This window comes from Glossina fuscipes, unplaced genomic scaffold, assembly GCF_014805625.2.
Source record: "Glossina fuscipes isolate IAEA_lab_2018 unplaced genomic scaffold, Yale_Gfus_2 115, whole genome shotgun sequence".
Taxonomy (NCBI): Eukaryota; Metazoa; Arthropoda; class Insecta; order Diptera; family Glossinidae; genus Glossina; species Glossina fuscipes.
This window is the reverse complement of record NW_023998458.1, coordinates 1,137,893-1,155,584: the sequence shown is the minus strand read 5'-3', so window position 1 is coordinate 1,155,584 and position 17,692 is coordinate 1,137,893. Positions and strand designations below refer to the sequence as shown.

General features: G+C 35.1%; 2 protein-coding genes across 2 annotated transcripts; one reads left to right on the top strand and one right to left on the bottom strand.

The window, feature by feature from the left end:
• Positions 1-3,935: 3,935 nt before the first annotated feature.
• Positions 3,936-7,270, bottom strand: LOC119640163 (putative protein TPRXL). The gene is made up of 3 exons (XM_038038018.1): positions 7,253-7,270; positions 4,009-4,842; positions 3,936-3,950 (listed from the first exon to the last, which is right to left on the bottom strand). The coding sequence occupies exons 1-3, from the start codon at positions 7,268-7,270 to the stop codon at positions 3,936-3,938; spliced, it is 867 nt and encodes a 288-aa protein (XP_037893946.1).
• Positions 7,271-7,835: 565 nt separating this feature from the next.
• Positions 7,836-16,283, top strand: LOC119640162. Its single transcript, XM_038038017.1, has 5 exons — positions 7,836-8,300; positions 8,756-9,045; positions 11,006-11,154; positions 13,793-14,203; positions 15,673-16,283. The coding sequence occupies exons 1-5, from the start codon at positions 8,100-8,102 to the stop codon at positions 16,281-16,283; spliced, it is 1,662 nt and encodes a 553-aa protein (XP_037893945.1). The 5' UTR covers positions 7,836-8,099.
• Positions 16,284-17,692: the final 1,409 nt, after the last annotated feature.

The following is a 17,692-nucleotide window of genomic DNA, read 5'->3' as shown; positions in this document are numbered from 1 at the left end:
ACCCATAATACTATTTTATTAAAACCGTTGTCACTTTTATATAATTTTGAAAATCTTGGAATCTAAACCGAATAATAATAAAGCTAGGCCTCATTTTCTTAAGCTCACCCAAAAGAAAAATATTAATGAAATGTCTTCTCCGCATTAATGCATATTAATATCAACATCTTTGCGACATGATGATCTAATCTTGCAAAAATGTTATATTATTACGTTCAAAATAAATGTGCAGGCGAGCATATGTTGACAATATGGCAAAATTTTCTGCTAACGAGAAGCGTACAATATGCTTCAAATGTGACACAATCACAAAGCCACCCAATCACTAATCCCTATAAGCACCCATGTCGTAGGGATATCAGAAATATTATCATAAAAAAAAAAAGAACGAAGGAAAACAATTTCAAATCGCAGAGAGAGAGAGAGAGAGAGAGAGAGAGAGAGATAGAATAATGCAACAACTTTAACTTTAGTGCAAAACATTTAAAGACTGCAAAAGGAAAAGAGGCGACTTGAAGGCAAAAACGACTGTGTATGTTGTAATGTTGTCCGAAGGAAAGAAAAAAAAAAAAAAAAAGAAAAAGCGTTAAGCTGAAAGCAGAAAAATAATACAAACAAAGTCACACAAAGTGAAATAAAAATACTAAATAAATGCCGCCGACATAAACTGTAACAGGTTCAACAGTGCGAACGTATAAGCTTATGTTTTCGTATAACAGGCATGTACAGGTATATAAGGCAAGTGTGGTCAATGTGTAAACTGATTTCATTGTATCGAATTTGCCATATATTGATCGCCATAATATTTCTTGTCAGTATCGTTGTTGTTATTGTTGTTTTTAACCCGTGTACAAAAAGACGCCAATATTTTATGGGTAAATCTTTTCTTTCCTTTTTTCGCTTTTTAGCAGCAGAAAAGCGGTGACAAAACACGGGATTGCATAAAGGTTTCGTATTACCGACGCAGATCATATACATAGAAATGTACACATATATATATATATAAAGCAAATATAACAAGATACCATGGACTACTGGCTGAATTTCAAAATATACCTTTATGAACGTGCATTCGACGAGGGATTGAGTTTATGGATCTGGACATTTGTTGTTTCTAACGACGAAGACAATCAACAACTAAGGGTTCTTGCTCTTCTCACTTAACAGTTTATGGAATTGATCCTGAACTAACATATTCTTTATACACTTTTTTCAATTGCCAGATATCTATGCAACTATCTTGATGTCATAGGCATTTCAAATTTATTTAAACGTATCCGCTAACATTATGTGATATCTGCCTTTCAAACGCTGCTTATGTTATACGTTTGAAGTTTTCTGAGGTCACATGAGGTTGACTATTGTATATTTATGGGGATCGTCATGCATTTAGCGTTAAACTTTTCCAACATTTCCGTCGCAACTATAATACTTAAAGATTTTTATTAACCAATGCGATAGTTAATATATGTTAACATATATGTTAACATATGTATGTTAATCTATAGGCATGCCACACAACTATTAAACATTAGCCTACGTTAAACAACTATAGACATGTAGACATTTAGTGTAATGCGATGATATTCTATAAATTGTACTCAATGTACAGTTTATGCGGAGCATTTGAATAGTTTTCCTTTTTTCCTTGCCAGAAGACAAAGGTGCTTAAAGCATTTTCATATTATCAAGAACCAGAAATGTAGGCAAAGCAAATACCGCAAGATTTCTCTTTTTTGAGTTATTTAATAATTAGTGTTCAACCCCCTTATCTTGTTCTCTACTTTCCCTGCTTTCTTTTCTTATCCTGATCATCTGATTTTTACGATCCATTACTATCCGGAATATCTACCAATGATTTACTTACCGTTCTTCAACTGACTTTGTAACCTTGCAATATTTTGCACTTTATGACAATCATAGTTTAAGGTATTCCTTTTTTCACTCCCCAACGAAGAACGGGGGATGGCGACTCATTTTGTCATAATCTCTGCAATACCCGACCGGAAGCTTCAGAGACGCTATGAAATATACATATCCTTGATCAGCGCGGTATTTTGAATCGATCTAATCATATATATTCGTCTGTATACTGAGTGTTAGTGACACTCACACGTAGGTCACAGAAGTACTGATATCGGCTTCAATTTTGGTTGAGGCGTTGAAAATGGGTCGAATCGATCAAAGAGAAATGGTGGTGGGTATACAAAACTCTGCCTCAGCGTCAGCCAAAGCGGGTCGCTGGCAAACCAATATCGTGCCATCGACATTGCCATGTTGCCAGAAAGATGGAAAAGAGTTTTCGAAAATGTTGTCGAAAGCGATGAAAAATATTCCGATTAATAAATATTGTACCGATTTTTCTCAATAAATGTATTTTTCAAGTGCAAAAATGATCAAAATACATGCAAGCACCTACTCATTTCCTTACTTCTTTTTCTCTTGTTTTCCGTCAAAACAAAAAGTCCGTTCGTTTGCTCTTCCATTCACAATATTTTTAAAATGCTTTTGCTCCTTCTACATTGTTCTTGAACGACAGTGAGTATTGTTTGCGTCCCATTATGCTCACTGCTTAAATAATATCAAAACTTTAAAACACTTGAGGAAATGTATTGAAAGTAACTCTGAGTTTAGGGTGGAGTTTACAACGCTCCGTTATCTGTGTATTTCTAGAAAAAAAAAGATAGAATTCAACACATGTTTCAGATCGGAAATTGAATGCTATTTTTTAATGACTTCCGGATGTGAGAGCTGAAACGAATGCGTGACAGAAATCGTTTATATATTTTGCTTATATAGATAAAAAATATCTATATTCCTTGCACGATATTGCGAGAGATTAAGCCTGAATAATAACAAGTTACTCAAAGACATTTTTTTGAGAATCGCTTTCGTCTCAGTAGCAATATGAACACTTTGCGGACGAAAGTCGTCTTAAGTTAATCAAAGTTTCATGCATTTTACTTATATGTATATTTGTAAATACTCACACTCGAAGTATTATATAACAGTTGCAAAGAATGAACGGCAGCAAGACGTTCATAAGGCCGATGTATACATTTTATGGTTCAATGAATTTAGTGAAAAATCATTATCATCATTATCATTAAGCCGCATTCATTTGCCTCCCAACGACTTATAATAAATATATTTTGCTTATAAATATTCCCATTCAATATATTACATAACATAGGTTGACACGATGGGCTCGTAAGCAATTTCTTTTAGTTTCTACGGTCCAATGAATTCGAGTAGATAGTCATTCACCTTTGTTCTCGTTTTGAGGAAATACGAATACTTCCGCCATGAAGTTTGTGCGCATCTTTTTAAAAGATTCTTTTGTTCTAAGAAATACTCTCCCAAAGTCACTTATTTTTTTTTTTTATTAAAAAGGGCACTACAATCAGCTATGGAGATGAAGAAGAATTTTCTACTCCTGCACCTACATATATATATATAAAGGTATTTTTAATGGCTACTTCCACGCGCTTTCCATGCGTGTAAACCTATTTTAACCTATGAAGAAATAAAGTTATATATGGCCGTGATGGTTCATATGTTGTCCATCAATTTGAAAGTTTTGAAAGTAAAAAAACAAAAAAAATAGGGCAAGAAAAGCCTAATTGCATGGTGCCCTACAGTACGGTTGTTAGCTCTTAGGGCTTTGATCCAAATCAGCTCAAAATGGAGGCACCATTATGGCGCATGATGCTTTCTTTGCCATCTGACAGTGATCGCTATACAAATAAGAAATGAATTAGTTATGCTTAAATCGATTAAACATTAACCTAAAGAAGTTAAAGTTAACATGCTGACAGCATATATCTGAAATAGAGTGCAAGTACAACTGTTGTGAAAAAGAAGGTAATGTTTACTTACATGTTTTTCTGGTCGCACAACTATACTATTTACTGTTGTTGTTGTTGTTGTTGTTGTTATTGCTGTAGATGCTGAAGATGGTGATACGGACAAAGTTAAACCATTATTTGCTATTGTTGGTGTTGTTGCCGTTGCTGTTGTTTCTTGTATAGGTTCATATGCAAAAAAGGTACTACGGTCATGGGCTGCTTTGCCATAACGACTTTGAATGACAGCTGTTGCTGCAGCGGACAATAGCATTGGCGATGTTGCTGATGAAGTCGGCGATGAGGAGGCTGATGAAGATGTTATTGGTTTATCTGATGCCATTAAGTTGTCTAAATCTCGTAGGAATTTGTTTGCCCACATATTTACATCATCAGTGGCGGCTTCCGCTACTGATTTTCCCTGCAATTGTCTATGTAGACGTTTTAATGTTGAACTAGGCGGCAAAGACGTTGAGTTTGTCATGGTTGATAATGATGATGTTGTTGTTACTAATGGTAGTTGGTGCGGTATAGGTGGTGATGACGATGATGATGATGATGCTTTTGCTGTAGATATATCTAGAGTTTCTGAATTGTCTGTTGATAAAGTCAATTCATTTATTTTCGCTATTGTTGTGCATGGTTCAGCGGCGATCATTATGGTCGTGTGTTTGCTGCCATCATTCGTTTGTTCGGTTTCCGTCATTTGGTTTTTGATTTCTTCCTCAATTGTCATTTTACTTATCGTTGGTAATTTGTTGCTGTTGTTGCCGTTGCTCTGCTTAATCGCAATCTGTCGTCCACTGCTAGCAGTACCACTACCACTGGCACTGTCAAAGCCGCTATCTGATTCTGTTGAGCGAGATAATTCATCATTTGAGACAGCTGCCTTTAAAGCGGCCACTGCTGGTATGTCTCTAGATAATGTTTGCTGTTGCTCATGCTCATGCTCTTGCTGTTCATGTTGCTCGTTTCCTCTGTGTTCCTGTTGCCGCAGCTGTTGTTGTATTTTTTGTCGAGCTTTATGTAATTCAAAGACTTCATTTATTTCATGCTGCCATTGCGCGCGCGCGCAAAAAAAAAAGAAGAACCGAAGAAACAAGAAAAGGTAAATAGAGTTTATTAAGGTGATTAGTTGATGTTGTTAGAAATTTGTTACTTTCAATTTCAATGTTGCTTCACGAGTAACGAGTACAACGACAATACAAAAACAATAAATTAGCTCAACGGAGTGACAGTCAACAAATGATGCACACAACAACAACATGTTTTCCCGTACTTTATTGCATGTGCTAAGCAACAAAGTGGCTTAGCAAACTTCTTGTCCTTCTTTTCTTCAGTTATTTATGTACGCATAGCATACAGGCTCGAACAGAGCAGCTTAAAAGTCTTAAATCTTAACATATGCTATGTCTACATATCGTGAAGAGAAGTAAAGAGAGAAAGAGAAAGAGAGAGAGAGAGAGAGAGAGAGAGAGAGGCAGTGATGTTCTGAAGACTATTGTTGCTAATTAAGCTTATGTCACTGAAAAATGTTTCTCAATTCCATCAACTTTAAAATAAATTCTCAGCTGAAAGAAGAAATATCGACTGCAAAGGGATTTATGACGTCTGGAGAATGTCAGTTTTAAGTCTTATTTGAAAAGACTTGCATTACTACTACATGCATACAAATATTTTCTCTTAACTTACTTTGTTCGAAATTGTGAAACTTCAAGCAATAGATTACTGGAAGTTTTAGCAGAATTTGATCTGAATCTTTCGTGACTTATTTTCCTGTTGATTTATGTGCACTTTAAGCCCTTAGAATAATTTATTACTTTGAACACGCTTACGAGACAAGTCTTACAATAAAAGTAAAATTCCTTACTTATGCGTTCACATTTAAACGTTGCTTGTGACGTTTTAATCCTAAATCATGCCAGGATGTGACTCTCAGTCATTATAAAAATTCCTGATTATAATGTTAGTGCTTTTGCTTTTTGTAGCTTAAATTCATTTATACATGCAACGAGCCTACATATAACAGAGAATGTTATAGAAAAGACAAATAGTTTCAACTTTAAGTTCAAAGCTTAGATGTGTCAAATCGCTGTCTGATTACGGTTAACCCCTTTTGCATTAACTTTACAATCATTTACTCATTAACTGTAAAGAGACTTTCACGTCTTCATGAACTGTGTTCCGTAATTAAAAGGAGAAAGAAACCAATTCCAATAATTTAAACAAAATCGACAAATAGACTAAAAGGGCATTGACTTTAATGTAAAGCTTTGGAAATTGACGCGGATTAGGTCACAATGGGTTCAGGTGAAGTAGTGAAATTCCCACCACCAACGCACTTTGTCTATTATTTGCATCTTAGGGAATATAATAACAAAAATTTCGATCTTTTTTTGAAATGGAGAGCCAAATTTTGGATCCTCGCCCAATTCTGGTACGGTTTCTTTACGTTTCTATTTGTCGTTACATTAGGTTCGCACCAATAATTGAGAAAAATAAATTCGCGTCAAGTCGAAGTTTAAATTTCTATCAAGTAAAGCATAAAACTCAAAATCGCGCAAGTTTCATTGACTATGGCGGAAAAGCGGGCTTAACATTTTTGCATAAAACGATTAAGGAACTGTCGCTCTCACGCTAATCTCTTGCCACAAGTCTGATCTCATTAACAATATATAAAGCGATTTCGAGTTTTATGCTTTACTTGATAGAAATTTAAACTTCGACTAGCGTCCAATTGGAATATGGGATTTTTCGTATTAATCTACCGAAAAGCAGAGTACGGTTCACGGTCCCATTATCGAGCCATCTTGAATTCAATAATTTTCATTTTTAGGTTGACAAGCCCCTCGAACAACAATTATCGGCAGTGCGCGGATAGCATATGCAAATTCTCTACAACGAAAGTTAAACTTCATATTTCTGCCACCAATTCGAACAACCGATCGTATCTCTTATATGCTACGACTCGTGAGACAGATAATGTAATCGGAGATTGCAGATTTATTTTTTTATTTTTTTATTTACAGTGGGTTTCAATGAATTTCGGTTATTAGCAACAGTGTAACGTACAGTCGTATCATTCCATTTAAAGCTTAAACGATTTCTTCAGGAAGACGTTCGAGTTGGCGCTGCTTGCTCCAACCGAGCATGATAGATTTATTGAAAACTGTCACTACCCTCACATTAAGCATTATAGAAAAGTATTACTGAAGAATCTAAAAGGTTTTGTAGCTTGTCCCTGAGGATTAACCGGAACTACTCCTGAACACAATGGTTACTCGGCTCGTTGGTATTCCAAAAATCTCAATTACTGCGTTTTGGAGTAAACTCTAAGACTATTTGCAATTTGTACGAGCGCCTTAAGCTTAACTAGAGATGATATATAGAGATTCTTAAAATCATACCTGTTCTTCATTGACCATTTGAGGAAGGCACTCATTCATTCATTTGATTGATTTTTCAAAAACTACGCGCGCCATCATGGGAACGAAGAATATTTCACATATCACAATTTAGTCATACGATAAGAAGCGATGGAAATACCAAAAAATTGCTAATGAAATTTTACAGCAACGCCTTTAATTCGTCTTAATTTCGCTTTAAAAGGCCATAAAAAGAAAATTTATTTTGATTCGGTAAAGCTGTGCTAACATCATGACCTATACCTACGATGTAATGTTTGTTTTGTTTTGTATTTAATTTCATGCACTGCCTAACAGAACAAATATAAGCGACCATAAAGGTCGCATCACATAACAATACCACACATAGTAAATAGTTATGATTGAATGCTACAAAATATAATTGTCCATATATATATATATATATGTGTGTGTGTGTATGTGAATAACATATAACATAAACTTGATACTCAAGAGAACACTGGAAGGAAGGAAACAAAAAATCTTGGCTTGCCAGAGAAGCTGAAGAAATTTCTAAGGGTAATGGTCAACAAGTGTGGTCTAATGTTAAATTGTTTGCCTGTGCGTTAGTTGGTAGAGTAAAACAACTGTTGAAAATATCTGCTATAAAAGCGGTATAATTTTCAAGAGTAACTTTCAGTTTCTTTACGAAATTGTAACGTGAATTACTTTGTCAGCAGATAACAATAGCGTAGTAGTCACATACAATATTTTTATAATACACGTTCTTGTTGTTGCTGCTGCTGCTGTTGTGTTTCTTTTTCTTGATTCGTTTTTTTTGTTTTTTTTTATTTTTGAAGGAGAGCAATAACCGTCACAAAGCACTAATATGAAGCTCACGGTTGTTACGTTATTTCTGGCTGGACTAACGATTTGTTGTAAGTGTGTGACGGTATTATCTTTGCCACCATCGCTTATCGCCCAAGCGGCTTCCTTGAAGAAGCGGCCAACGCACAATGGCGACTCGAAAGGTCTTTGGGTAAAGGACGCACGTTTCTTTTGGGAAAAACGTGAGCTTAAAATCGCTTTCTGAAGATGGTATCGTTGCATTGCCACGGCACCATCAACGTTGTTACCAACTACAGCAATAAGACCAACAAAAGGCAAAAATTAAAACTCAACAACAACAACAAGAACAACAAAAGAAAAAACAAACTTAACAAGCACGTTGCCCGTTGGTTTGGTGTATTCTTCTAGCAACAGCAGCGGCAAATGGTAATAGAATTGGCTAAGTAAGGCACCCATTATCCGTTCGGCTTATTGTTAGTGTTGTTAGTGTTAGAGGGAGATGTTGTGATTGGATGGATTTTTGTTTTTGTTTTTACTATTTATAGGGAATTCTTTATTGTGCAGATCATTAAGTTCACATTATCTTGTCGTTGTTGTTGCTACCATTGTTGTTGTTGCTGGTGTTGTTGGCGTGTTAAGTTTAAAGTGCTTTTAATTTTTCTCGCCTATTGATTGCTCTGATGATGCTGATGCTGATGCTCGTCGTTTGAAACTATTATTGAAATAAATTATATTGCTTCCACAGCGCCAGACAATGCAGTAAATAATATGCCTGCCGTGGCGATGGCGACATTACAAAGTGGCCTCAATGAAATGCCTGCGGAGCCACGAGAAATTACTGATCAACATAATCAACGAGCGGTTCCCGCCGCACCAAACGATTGGTATAAATTCTTAAAGCCTTTAAAATATTGGGGCAAACATTGTCAGACTGAAAATGAAAACAATTGCCCTCAGGCATATTATCGCGCTCTGATTGCTGACAGGTGAGTGTATGTTCGTGTGCGTTCGCGTATGTATTCATGTGCGCTCGCCTGCATGTATATATGTGTGTGTGCGTTTGTTTGTTTGTGTGTGTTTGTTTGTGTGTGTGTGTGTGTATGTGAGCATGAAATGTGCATACGCGTACGTATTCGCAAAATGGTAACGCGCAACTTGCGTCTATCTACTCGCACTCGTTGCCTACCACTGAGCGCAACCATGTAACCTCCTCAAGTAACTTGGTTAATTGGTCAAATACTTCATCTTCTTGGTTTTTGTCTTGCGTTTAATGCACTTTAACTGCGTGCATCCAGCAGTTTGTAGTAGATTTTGATTTAAACTCTTCTGTTATTTAAACCTTTGGGGTATTGTTTATAGCTTTAAGCATCAAATACAAAAACAAAAACACAACCTTAAAGATTAGTATGCATTACAACAATAGCAATAAGACCAGCATAATAAAAAAAGAAGAAGAAAAAAAAGTAAAACAACAAAAAACGTAAACTTCAAGGTTGCAGTGAAAGTGTTTGCCGCCGTCAGAGCAATTTTTGCATCTCATGCGATCTTTAAACGGCAATGCCTCGTCCTCTTAATTCCTTTATTCATTCAGTTATTGATGCACAACAACGGGGCAGAGTTTGGCGGTAAATGTTTTTACTTTACTTTGGTTTCTTACTTCATAAAACCTTACAGCGTTCGTTGTATTACGCTTTGTATTGCTTTTTGTGGTATGTGTTAATGCTGTTATGTTGGTATGTTAAACATTAACCGTTGAATTTCTTTTCTTTATTTTTTTTCCCTCTTTTTTTTCTTCAAAATTTGCCACCACATATTTGAGTTTAGGTTTTTGTTCAAATTTTAAGGGGATTGAAGATATTTTTAAGTAGATTTTTGAAGTATTTTCATAAGTAGTTTAGTAGTAATAAAGACTTGCATGATTTTATAATGGCTTATAGCTTTTGAATGAAATTATTTCAAAATTTTCAGCTTAATTTTAAAACATTAGCTTAAGAAAATTTTTAAAAAAGAGTTTTAAGCTTCTGCATATTAGACCTTTCGGATTTCAAAATAAGAGGGACTGTTGACTTCTTATTCAAAAGTTAAATTACTGGGTGACAATACCGAATAAACGTGCTTACCATTAAAAGTGGTGCCAAGAGGGGAACAACAACTTTTAGGGTGATTATATTGACCGTAGGCTTGTGAAACTTTGAGATATTGACTTACGTAAAAGTCTCCCATGAGAGACTTTCGTAAATTGGACATAAAGCAAATGAATCTGAGACTTGCTGAGGTCAAAATTATTATTTACAAGCTATAGCAAATAAATATTGACAAATAATTTAACTGTAAATGCTACAAGCTTGACTTGACACCTAGTACTTCTCCACTTATTACGTCCATTTCAGCGATAAAAGCAATGAACATCTAAGATTCTTCGAAGATGAATAAAGTTTAAGTGATTTGAAAGGTAGATCTTTAACTTACTTTCGGTTCATGAACTGAAATATCAAAGAAGTGCGTTCTTCTTAAGAAAGACTTCTTCTGATGCTGGTCATAGGCATTAGAAACCGCAAGAGCTGAAGTTCGCATTTAACTTAGTCTGTCTATCAAATCCTACACTACAAAGCTCCAAAAAAAAAAAAAAAAAAAAATTTATCTGTTCATGACTGACACAAGATAGAGTGAGTACACTTGACAATGGCCGTTCATTCGTGTGCTGTCCGTATTTACGGCTTATATGCTCAATATCATACTATTTTTTACTTGATGTCCACAATCCCGCCTAAGTTATAATCGATAGGAGACTATCATTTAAAATTTGGTGCAAATCAAACTAAGAATTATATCGACTTAGCTGCTACTAGTTAGTAGTTAGTAATATTTCTACATTGTTTTCACTCATCTCGAATTCAATATGCCTTTCATGCTTACACTTGTAATTTTAGCTAAAACAATGTATAGTGCGGCAAGGGACAAGGATGACAACAATTCTGAAAATAATTTACAAAAATTACAGCAAATTTTATCAATAACAAGGATCGAGAGTTCGAGTTCTTGTGGCCTTAGGGACTACCTTTACCAGACTTTTGTCTGTAGTTCTACTGTAGATCGTGAGATGAAACACGTTTGGAATACATTATAGTACTCCGCTTTTGTAAGTCCATTGTTGCAGTGAAGTGTGTGGAAAAGGGTTCTGGCTGAATAACGTTCGTATGATTAAAACAGAACAACACTAATTTTTAATTTTTATCCTAGGGCAGCCATTGAAGGGGGTCAAGCTCTACTTTTTTATATGAAAATTTGCGACCGGATATCGCAAAATGACTTCACTTTCAATTTCACTCCGGGAACACCTGTGTCTATATCAATGGAAACAACAAATTACAAATAGATGGGCGGATATAGAAGATACGATAATGTCGCCCGACTATAAGCATAAACTAGAAGGGCATGGGTCAATATTTTATATCAATTTTTAAGCCTATTATGATTTGAACAATACATTAAGTGTAGTCTGTCCCTGGTCTTTTACCAGATGCATCAAAAGTAATCTGTAAACATCAACTATCCGTCAATGACTTTATAAACAAAAGATAAAAAGTAGGTTGTCCGACAGATTTGGTAGAATTGTCTCATTTTCGGCCTATATCTACATGAATCTTTGCGATAATCCAAAAACAGACTACAAGCCGAGCAATATATGTAGTTCAACGGGTCTTCGATGTGTTCTTTGTTTGGCTGTTACCAGCGATACCATAAATATAATAACGTACATCCGCGCTATCCCTCGATAGCGAGTGCAAAAAAAAAAAAAAAAAACAAATTATGAAAGAAGGACGCGGAAATATCTGCAAAACCTAATGCTAACCGAAGTCGAATTTAGTGTAATGTGTGTTGCTTGTGCGGCTCTTGTAGACAAAAATATTTGGTATATCGTAACTTCAAAGTACATAAATAGAAGAAAAGTCTTTATCTTAACATCGTTTACCTTAATATAAACTTTTCTTCTCTTTTAATAAAATAAACACTCTTAAGTAAATGCTTTGTTTGACTGATAACTAAGAGGAGCTGCAGTGCAAAAAAAAAAAAAAAAAACAAATACTCGAAAATGTTGCAGCACTTTTAAGAAAAATTACGCTTGAGATAAAGCCGAAATATGTCTTCTTAAACATTAACAGAACATTAATCACTTTCGTTCAGAAAAAAAAAAAAGAAAATGAATGAGGATAGTGGGGGAGTATGTAAGAGAAAAGAAAAGAAAAGAAACGAAGAAGAAAAGAAAAAGAAAACTGAAATTGAAGTTTGAAATAAAACATAAAGTTTAACAAGTTGTTGGAAATATGTTCAGCGTCCAAGTTTGTCTTGTGAAACTTAACACACACACACACACACACACACACACACACACACGCTTGTGAAACGCAGTGAAACACACGGACAATAATTTGACATGCAAATCCCATTAATGGGTTGGGCCGCAGACGCAAACAACCGTAACCAAGCACCACTAGACGGTCACTGGCAGTGCAACAGTTGCCAAACAAATGAATTGATTTTCATGTTAAAGAAAACAAAACCAAAAAAAAAAAGTCAACAAAAATAGTGGAAAAAATTACAGAAAAAGAAAAAAAACTACTATTAATACTACTACTGTTTAAATTTCACACAAAAAAATAGCCTTCTTGCGCTGTGAGGATAAGATAAAAGAAAAAAAATTTCACCTTTTTTTGCAAAATTGAAATTTTTTTCTCTCTTTTTGCTTATGACTGACAATTGGCACATTATCGCTGGATTTTAATCAGGGCGGTAGATTACAATAAGCCAAAACCGACAGATACAACACACCCAGGACGAACGGGCAGACACACAAGACAACAATGCCATTAAGACATAGACTGGACAATGTAAGTAAATTTTCTTTTTGCAATTTTTTTGATTTCTTTGTGCTTGTGTTTACGTCTGAGCACACACACATATATATATATATATATATATATAAATATATATGCAATATGTGACTGTAAGGTGGTCTTTGCTGTATTGACTTTTTAATACAGTTATCAAAAATCCTGAATTATGATACGTTATGATATTTCAATTTAGTCCAACGGTAACCAAATAAATCGTATTTAACACGAAAAGCAAAAGAACAATTTTTTTTTCTTTTTGCTGACACATTATTTACAATTAATTATTTTAACTCAATTTTTTTTTTTTTTTTTTTTTTTTGAGAATATTTAAGCCGCTCCTTTAATAAATTGAGGTTTTTTTTTTTTTTTAATAAAATGCTTAAATTAATTTACCTCAAGATCATAAAATACAACAAACAAAAAAAAAAGGGAAACTTGTAGTAATAGGCTTTAGTAACATACTTGACTTTATGTTGCTATTATTACGACTAAGGTGTGTAACATAATAAGTTTAATGGTTGTTTCTTTTATGTTCTTAAGATTTTTTAACACACATCCAAGCCGGTTGTAATCAATACTGCGAATTCAATAAGATATACTGTTCACAACTTGAAAATTTAAAACGCCTACGCTTATAAAAAGATCCTTTAATTTACAAGTGTTTCTTCGCAGTTAACATAATTCTTGTGTTGTGTTGTCTCTTTCTTTTCGCGTTAAAGTCACATGATATCTTAAATACGTAGGTGCAATAGGTTACTTGGCTTGATAACTTATTGCTAGCATTCGATCTCAGAAGAAGAAAAACAAAAAAAACGTAATGAGGCTTAACCAGCGTAAGCTTTTGTTTTTGCTTTTTGTGTCTTTGATTGCAGAAATAATGCTTTGTTAGGTCAGCAGGATCGCCAACGTGATTACAGTGAAGATCCTTCATTGCATGTCGATACAGTTCCAGCAGAAACCTTTGAAACTTTTGATGACTCCACAGAATCTATGCGGAGTAATGATGACATATTCTTGTTATTAAATGCGGAAAGTAGTCTCATCAAATTTCTAACGTGGGCTTTACTGCAAATGTATCGCACACGCGATTTACTCGATTTGAATGATCTTACATCAGCCGATAATTACGATCCGACTATGTTTCTATGGAAAAAACTGAACTCGTCCGGGCAAGTGGAACCGCCCTTAATAGTTGATGAACCATATTATGTGATCGTACGTCGTCAATCACACGGTGACGATGAAAGAGGTGAGTATTGGTGATAATAAATATGAGAACAATCATTGAACAATTTTTGTATAAAGTTAACAAAGTTGAAAGTTCAGGCTAGGTCTGGCACAGAAGTACGGTGAAAGTTTTTGTAAAAGGGTGTATTAAGTTTGTGTCGATGCATATATCGATAAAGGCTTGTCTGTCCATCTGTCCCGCGTGTATGTTTTTGATCAATTTACAGGTCTCAATTTTTGAAGCATTTCAAAAACTCACGCCATTGAAAGGGTCGAACTACTTCCTTCGCTTATTTCCTAAATGCCGACAAAATGTGCTCAGGAGCGAACAATTTTTGATCCCTAGTCACATCCTTTATGTATGAAGTGTGTGAAAGAATTTTCTAGGAAGTGAATTCCGTGTCCAAATAATTGTTGACTTTTTCTGATTACTCGCGACATCAAGAATTCTTTGCCTAATACCATAAAATTGAAAGTAACGCCAGTCAGAATATGTCGGGGAGTGATGGGAAGAGGGGATGGATACTGCAGAATTGCTGTTATCCTGAAATATATTAAAAAATGGGGCCAAACGATCTCATTCATTTCATCAGGCTTTTTGACATATACACGGTTGATTGCCCTTTAACGATCCCGATTGCATACGTTGTCGGCAGTAGTCCTTTGGTTTTCTTGCGCTTGAACACGGTTTATGTCGCGCCTGACATATATGATCGCTCTGGCGCTTTAGACAATTGTAACCCGCCGACACGATTCAGCAAAGTAAACAGGAAAATCGACGCTTACCCCGAATGGCGTCTTTCGTCAGATAATTCGATTTACTTAATGTTCAAAATAAACTAAAGCAAATACGTTGTTTGCACTTCTGCCAAATAGCTTGTACTCGGACCTGAACAGTAGGTACAGCTTTTTGTCATGAAAAAGTCCCCATGTCATCCTATACGACAACGTACTAGTCGTTCCATAAAAATCCTTTAAAACTCATTCACACCTGGTGGCATATTGAGTATGAGTTTTCTGTCCGAGGAGAGTACGTTGGCAAAGTTATTTTTTTGTAGTATGTGGAGTTGCTCCTCTGAGTCTCTAAAAATGGTATTTACTTTCGACAATGTCCTTGTAATCACCGTTCACCTGCCATCACTCCTTCATCAGTTAATAGTCCTCCTTTAAAAATGTAATTCGAAGGCTGGAGCTTCTGCTTATTTGATAAACTTTACATTATCTACTTGCAAACACGCCCATATTAACTAAAATATATTGATCTAGAATCTAATACGAACGTAGAAAACCTTGTAAGGAAGTGCTCATAAAATAGATCACTGCGCCTGTCGTCATTCAAGAGCATTAATGATTTCGTGATGCGTTTCATTTCATGCTTTACTTGACGTCGACGGAGAAGACATTCGGTCCTTAAATCTTTTTTAAAATAAAACCTAACAGCATTGAAACTTTCATTAACGAATTTCTTTTCAATTGAAAATATTTATTTAGAATGGGATTACAGAAGCGATCCATTTATACCGAAACGGGGACGTAAACACGATCTACCCGACTTATATAGCTTACTGCAACGTTATGAGACATTTGTACCAAATCGCGGCAAAAGATTATCGAAAACAGATATAAATTTATTGCTAAAGTCGATGGAACCGTTTACACCGACACGCGGTAAACGTAATAATCTATTCTCAAATGAAGACGAAGAAACTGCACAAGGTAGGATGAAATCTTCCTCAAGAGCATTGCATTCGCAAATTCAACCTAATCGATTACGCTTTAAACGGAGTGCAAGAAATTTTCAAAGTCAAACGCATAATGAACGAATTTCACATAATATGTGGCTTTCTAAAGCGAACGATTCGCAAGCAAGACCTCAACTAGAAAATTTGGCAACAATTCAGAGACAAGTACAACATAAATCTATTGCATTAAATTTCTTCGATGGAATGCCTGACAATGAGAATTTATCGAAAGAGATGGTAATTCCGCAGAGCTATAACCAACCGTATAACAAACGCTTTAATCTTATAGTTAATGTTTTAAGGCAAAAACAACAACAAAAGCAAAATAATTGCGCGACGCCTTTGGCTAAAGAGTTCTAATGATTAAAACCTTGGAGTGTATAAGAAAAACATCAGTTAAAATATAGCTTCGAATATCAATATCGTTATCATCACGCGGCACGCAGAGAATAAGAAATACGGATCAAGGTTATCGTTAGTTGAATAATTAAGCAAGTAAGGCAAAGACACCTTACCTTCGTGGATTGCCATTATTTCTGTTAACTGGCAAGTCATAAGCAGTGATTTTTTGACACCATCAGCCAAAGCCTTTGGATATTCAATCGTTCACGATGTATATATGGTTTTGTTTCTCATGTTAACTTAAAGTTGTTATGTATCTTAAATATGTGCACGTATGTATGTGTATATGTATGTATGTTATGCGTACGTATGTAGAAAATATAATTGTGAGCAATAAAAAAAAAAAAAAAACAAAAAGCAAATTATTTTAATGTAAAAATTGTACAGAATCATGATCCGATTAATATCAAGAAGATTTCAACTTCCAACCACTCATCGTCGAAAGGAAGCAATTTTATATTTCAAGCTTTCAATGTTTGGAAAACATTGTAGATATCCGAAAGGCAACGGATTCCTGACAAACACCTATACACTTGAACGTAGCTTTCAGTTTCATAAGCTTAGCAGTGAATCAAAGCGAGTTTACTTCCCACCAATACATCATATGTGCAAACTTTTGAAGATCAATTATTTCTTACCAATAATTAAATTAAATTTAAATTGGAATTGAAATTGAAATTGGAAACTAATCAGAACACACCTTTGCATTGAGACCCACTAAGAAATATCTCACAAGTAATACATTTGTAAAGTTGTGTTGAAGCGAATTTCGTACACCCACCAAGTCGCAAATTTTAATTTGCGATTTGGTCGTTTCCTCGTGGTTTCAGTTAACGCTTGCATCAAGTTTCGGATTACTGCCTGCTACGATCTCTACGATAGTCGTTACAGTCGTGTTCGATAGGTAGGGTGCCTGCAGTTAAGCAAGCTAAGCTCATCGCTCAATCGTTAATCAAGAGTATTAGTTTTTGCCCTCAATTTTCGCGTCAGTTGGGACTCCAAACGGAAGGACATACAACAGCGTTGGGTAAAACGATCGAGAATGTCAGGTTAACCTGGAATGGATGGAGGTCGCGGACATAAATTTTCGTTAGTTGCAAAATGCATAATATATAAATTTTACTCTGATCATTCGTTGATGGCTGCAAAAATTTTATAAAAACTGATTTATAATATTATTGAAATGGAAGAAGAAGAAACACAACAAAAAAAAAAAAAAACAAAAAAAAAGGCACAAATACTCCCATAAACGATAATGTTTTTCTTTTTGAATTTTCCTTTCTACAAATATTGCATCTGCCTTCATTATTATACCGCACCTAAAAGTTATTAACCATATTTGTATATGTCTGCACGTATGCAACAAT

Excerpts from the sequence above, each read along its gene's own strand:
- LOC119640162 (XM_038038017.1), top strand. The coding sequence starts at position 8,100 with ATGAAGCTCACGGTTGTTACGTTATTTCTGGCTGGACTAACGATTTGT. Across the intron at positions 9,046-11,005 it reads CGCGCTCTGATTGCTGACAG|TGCGGCAAGGGACAAGGATG; the intron begins GTGAGTGTATGT and ends AACAATGTATAG. Across the intron at positions 14,204-15,672 it reads ACACGGTGACGATGAAAGAG|AATGGGATTACAGAAGCGAT; the intron begins GTGAGTATTGGT and ends ATATTTATTTAG.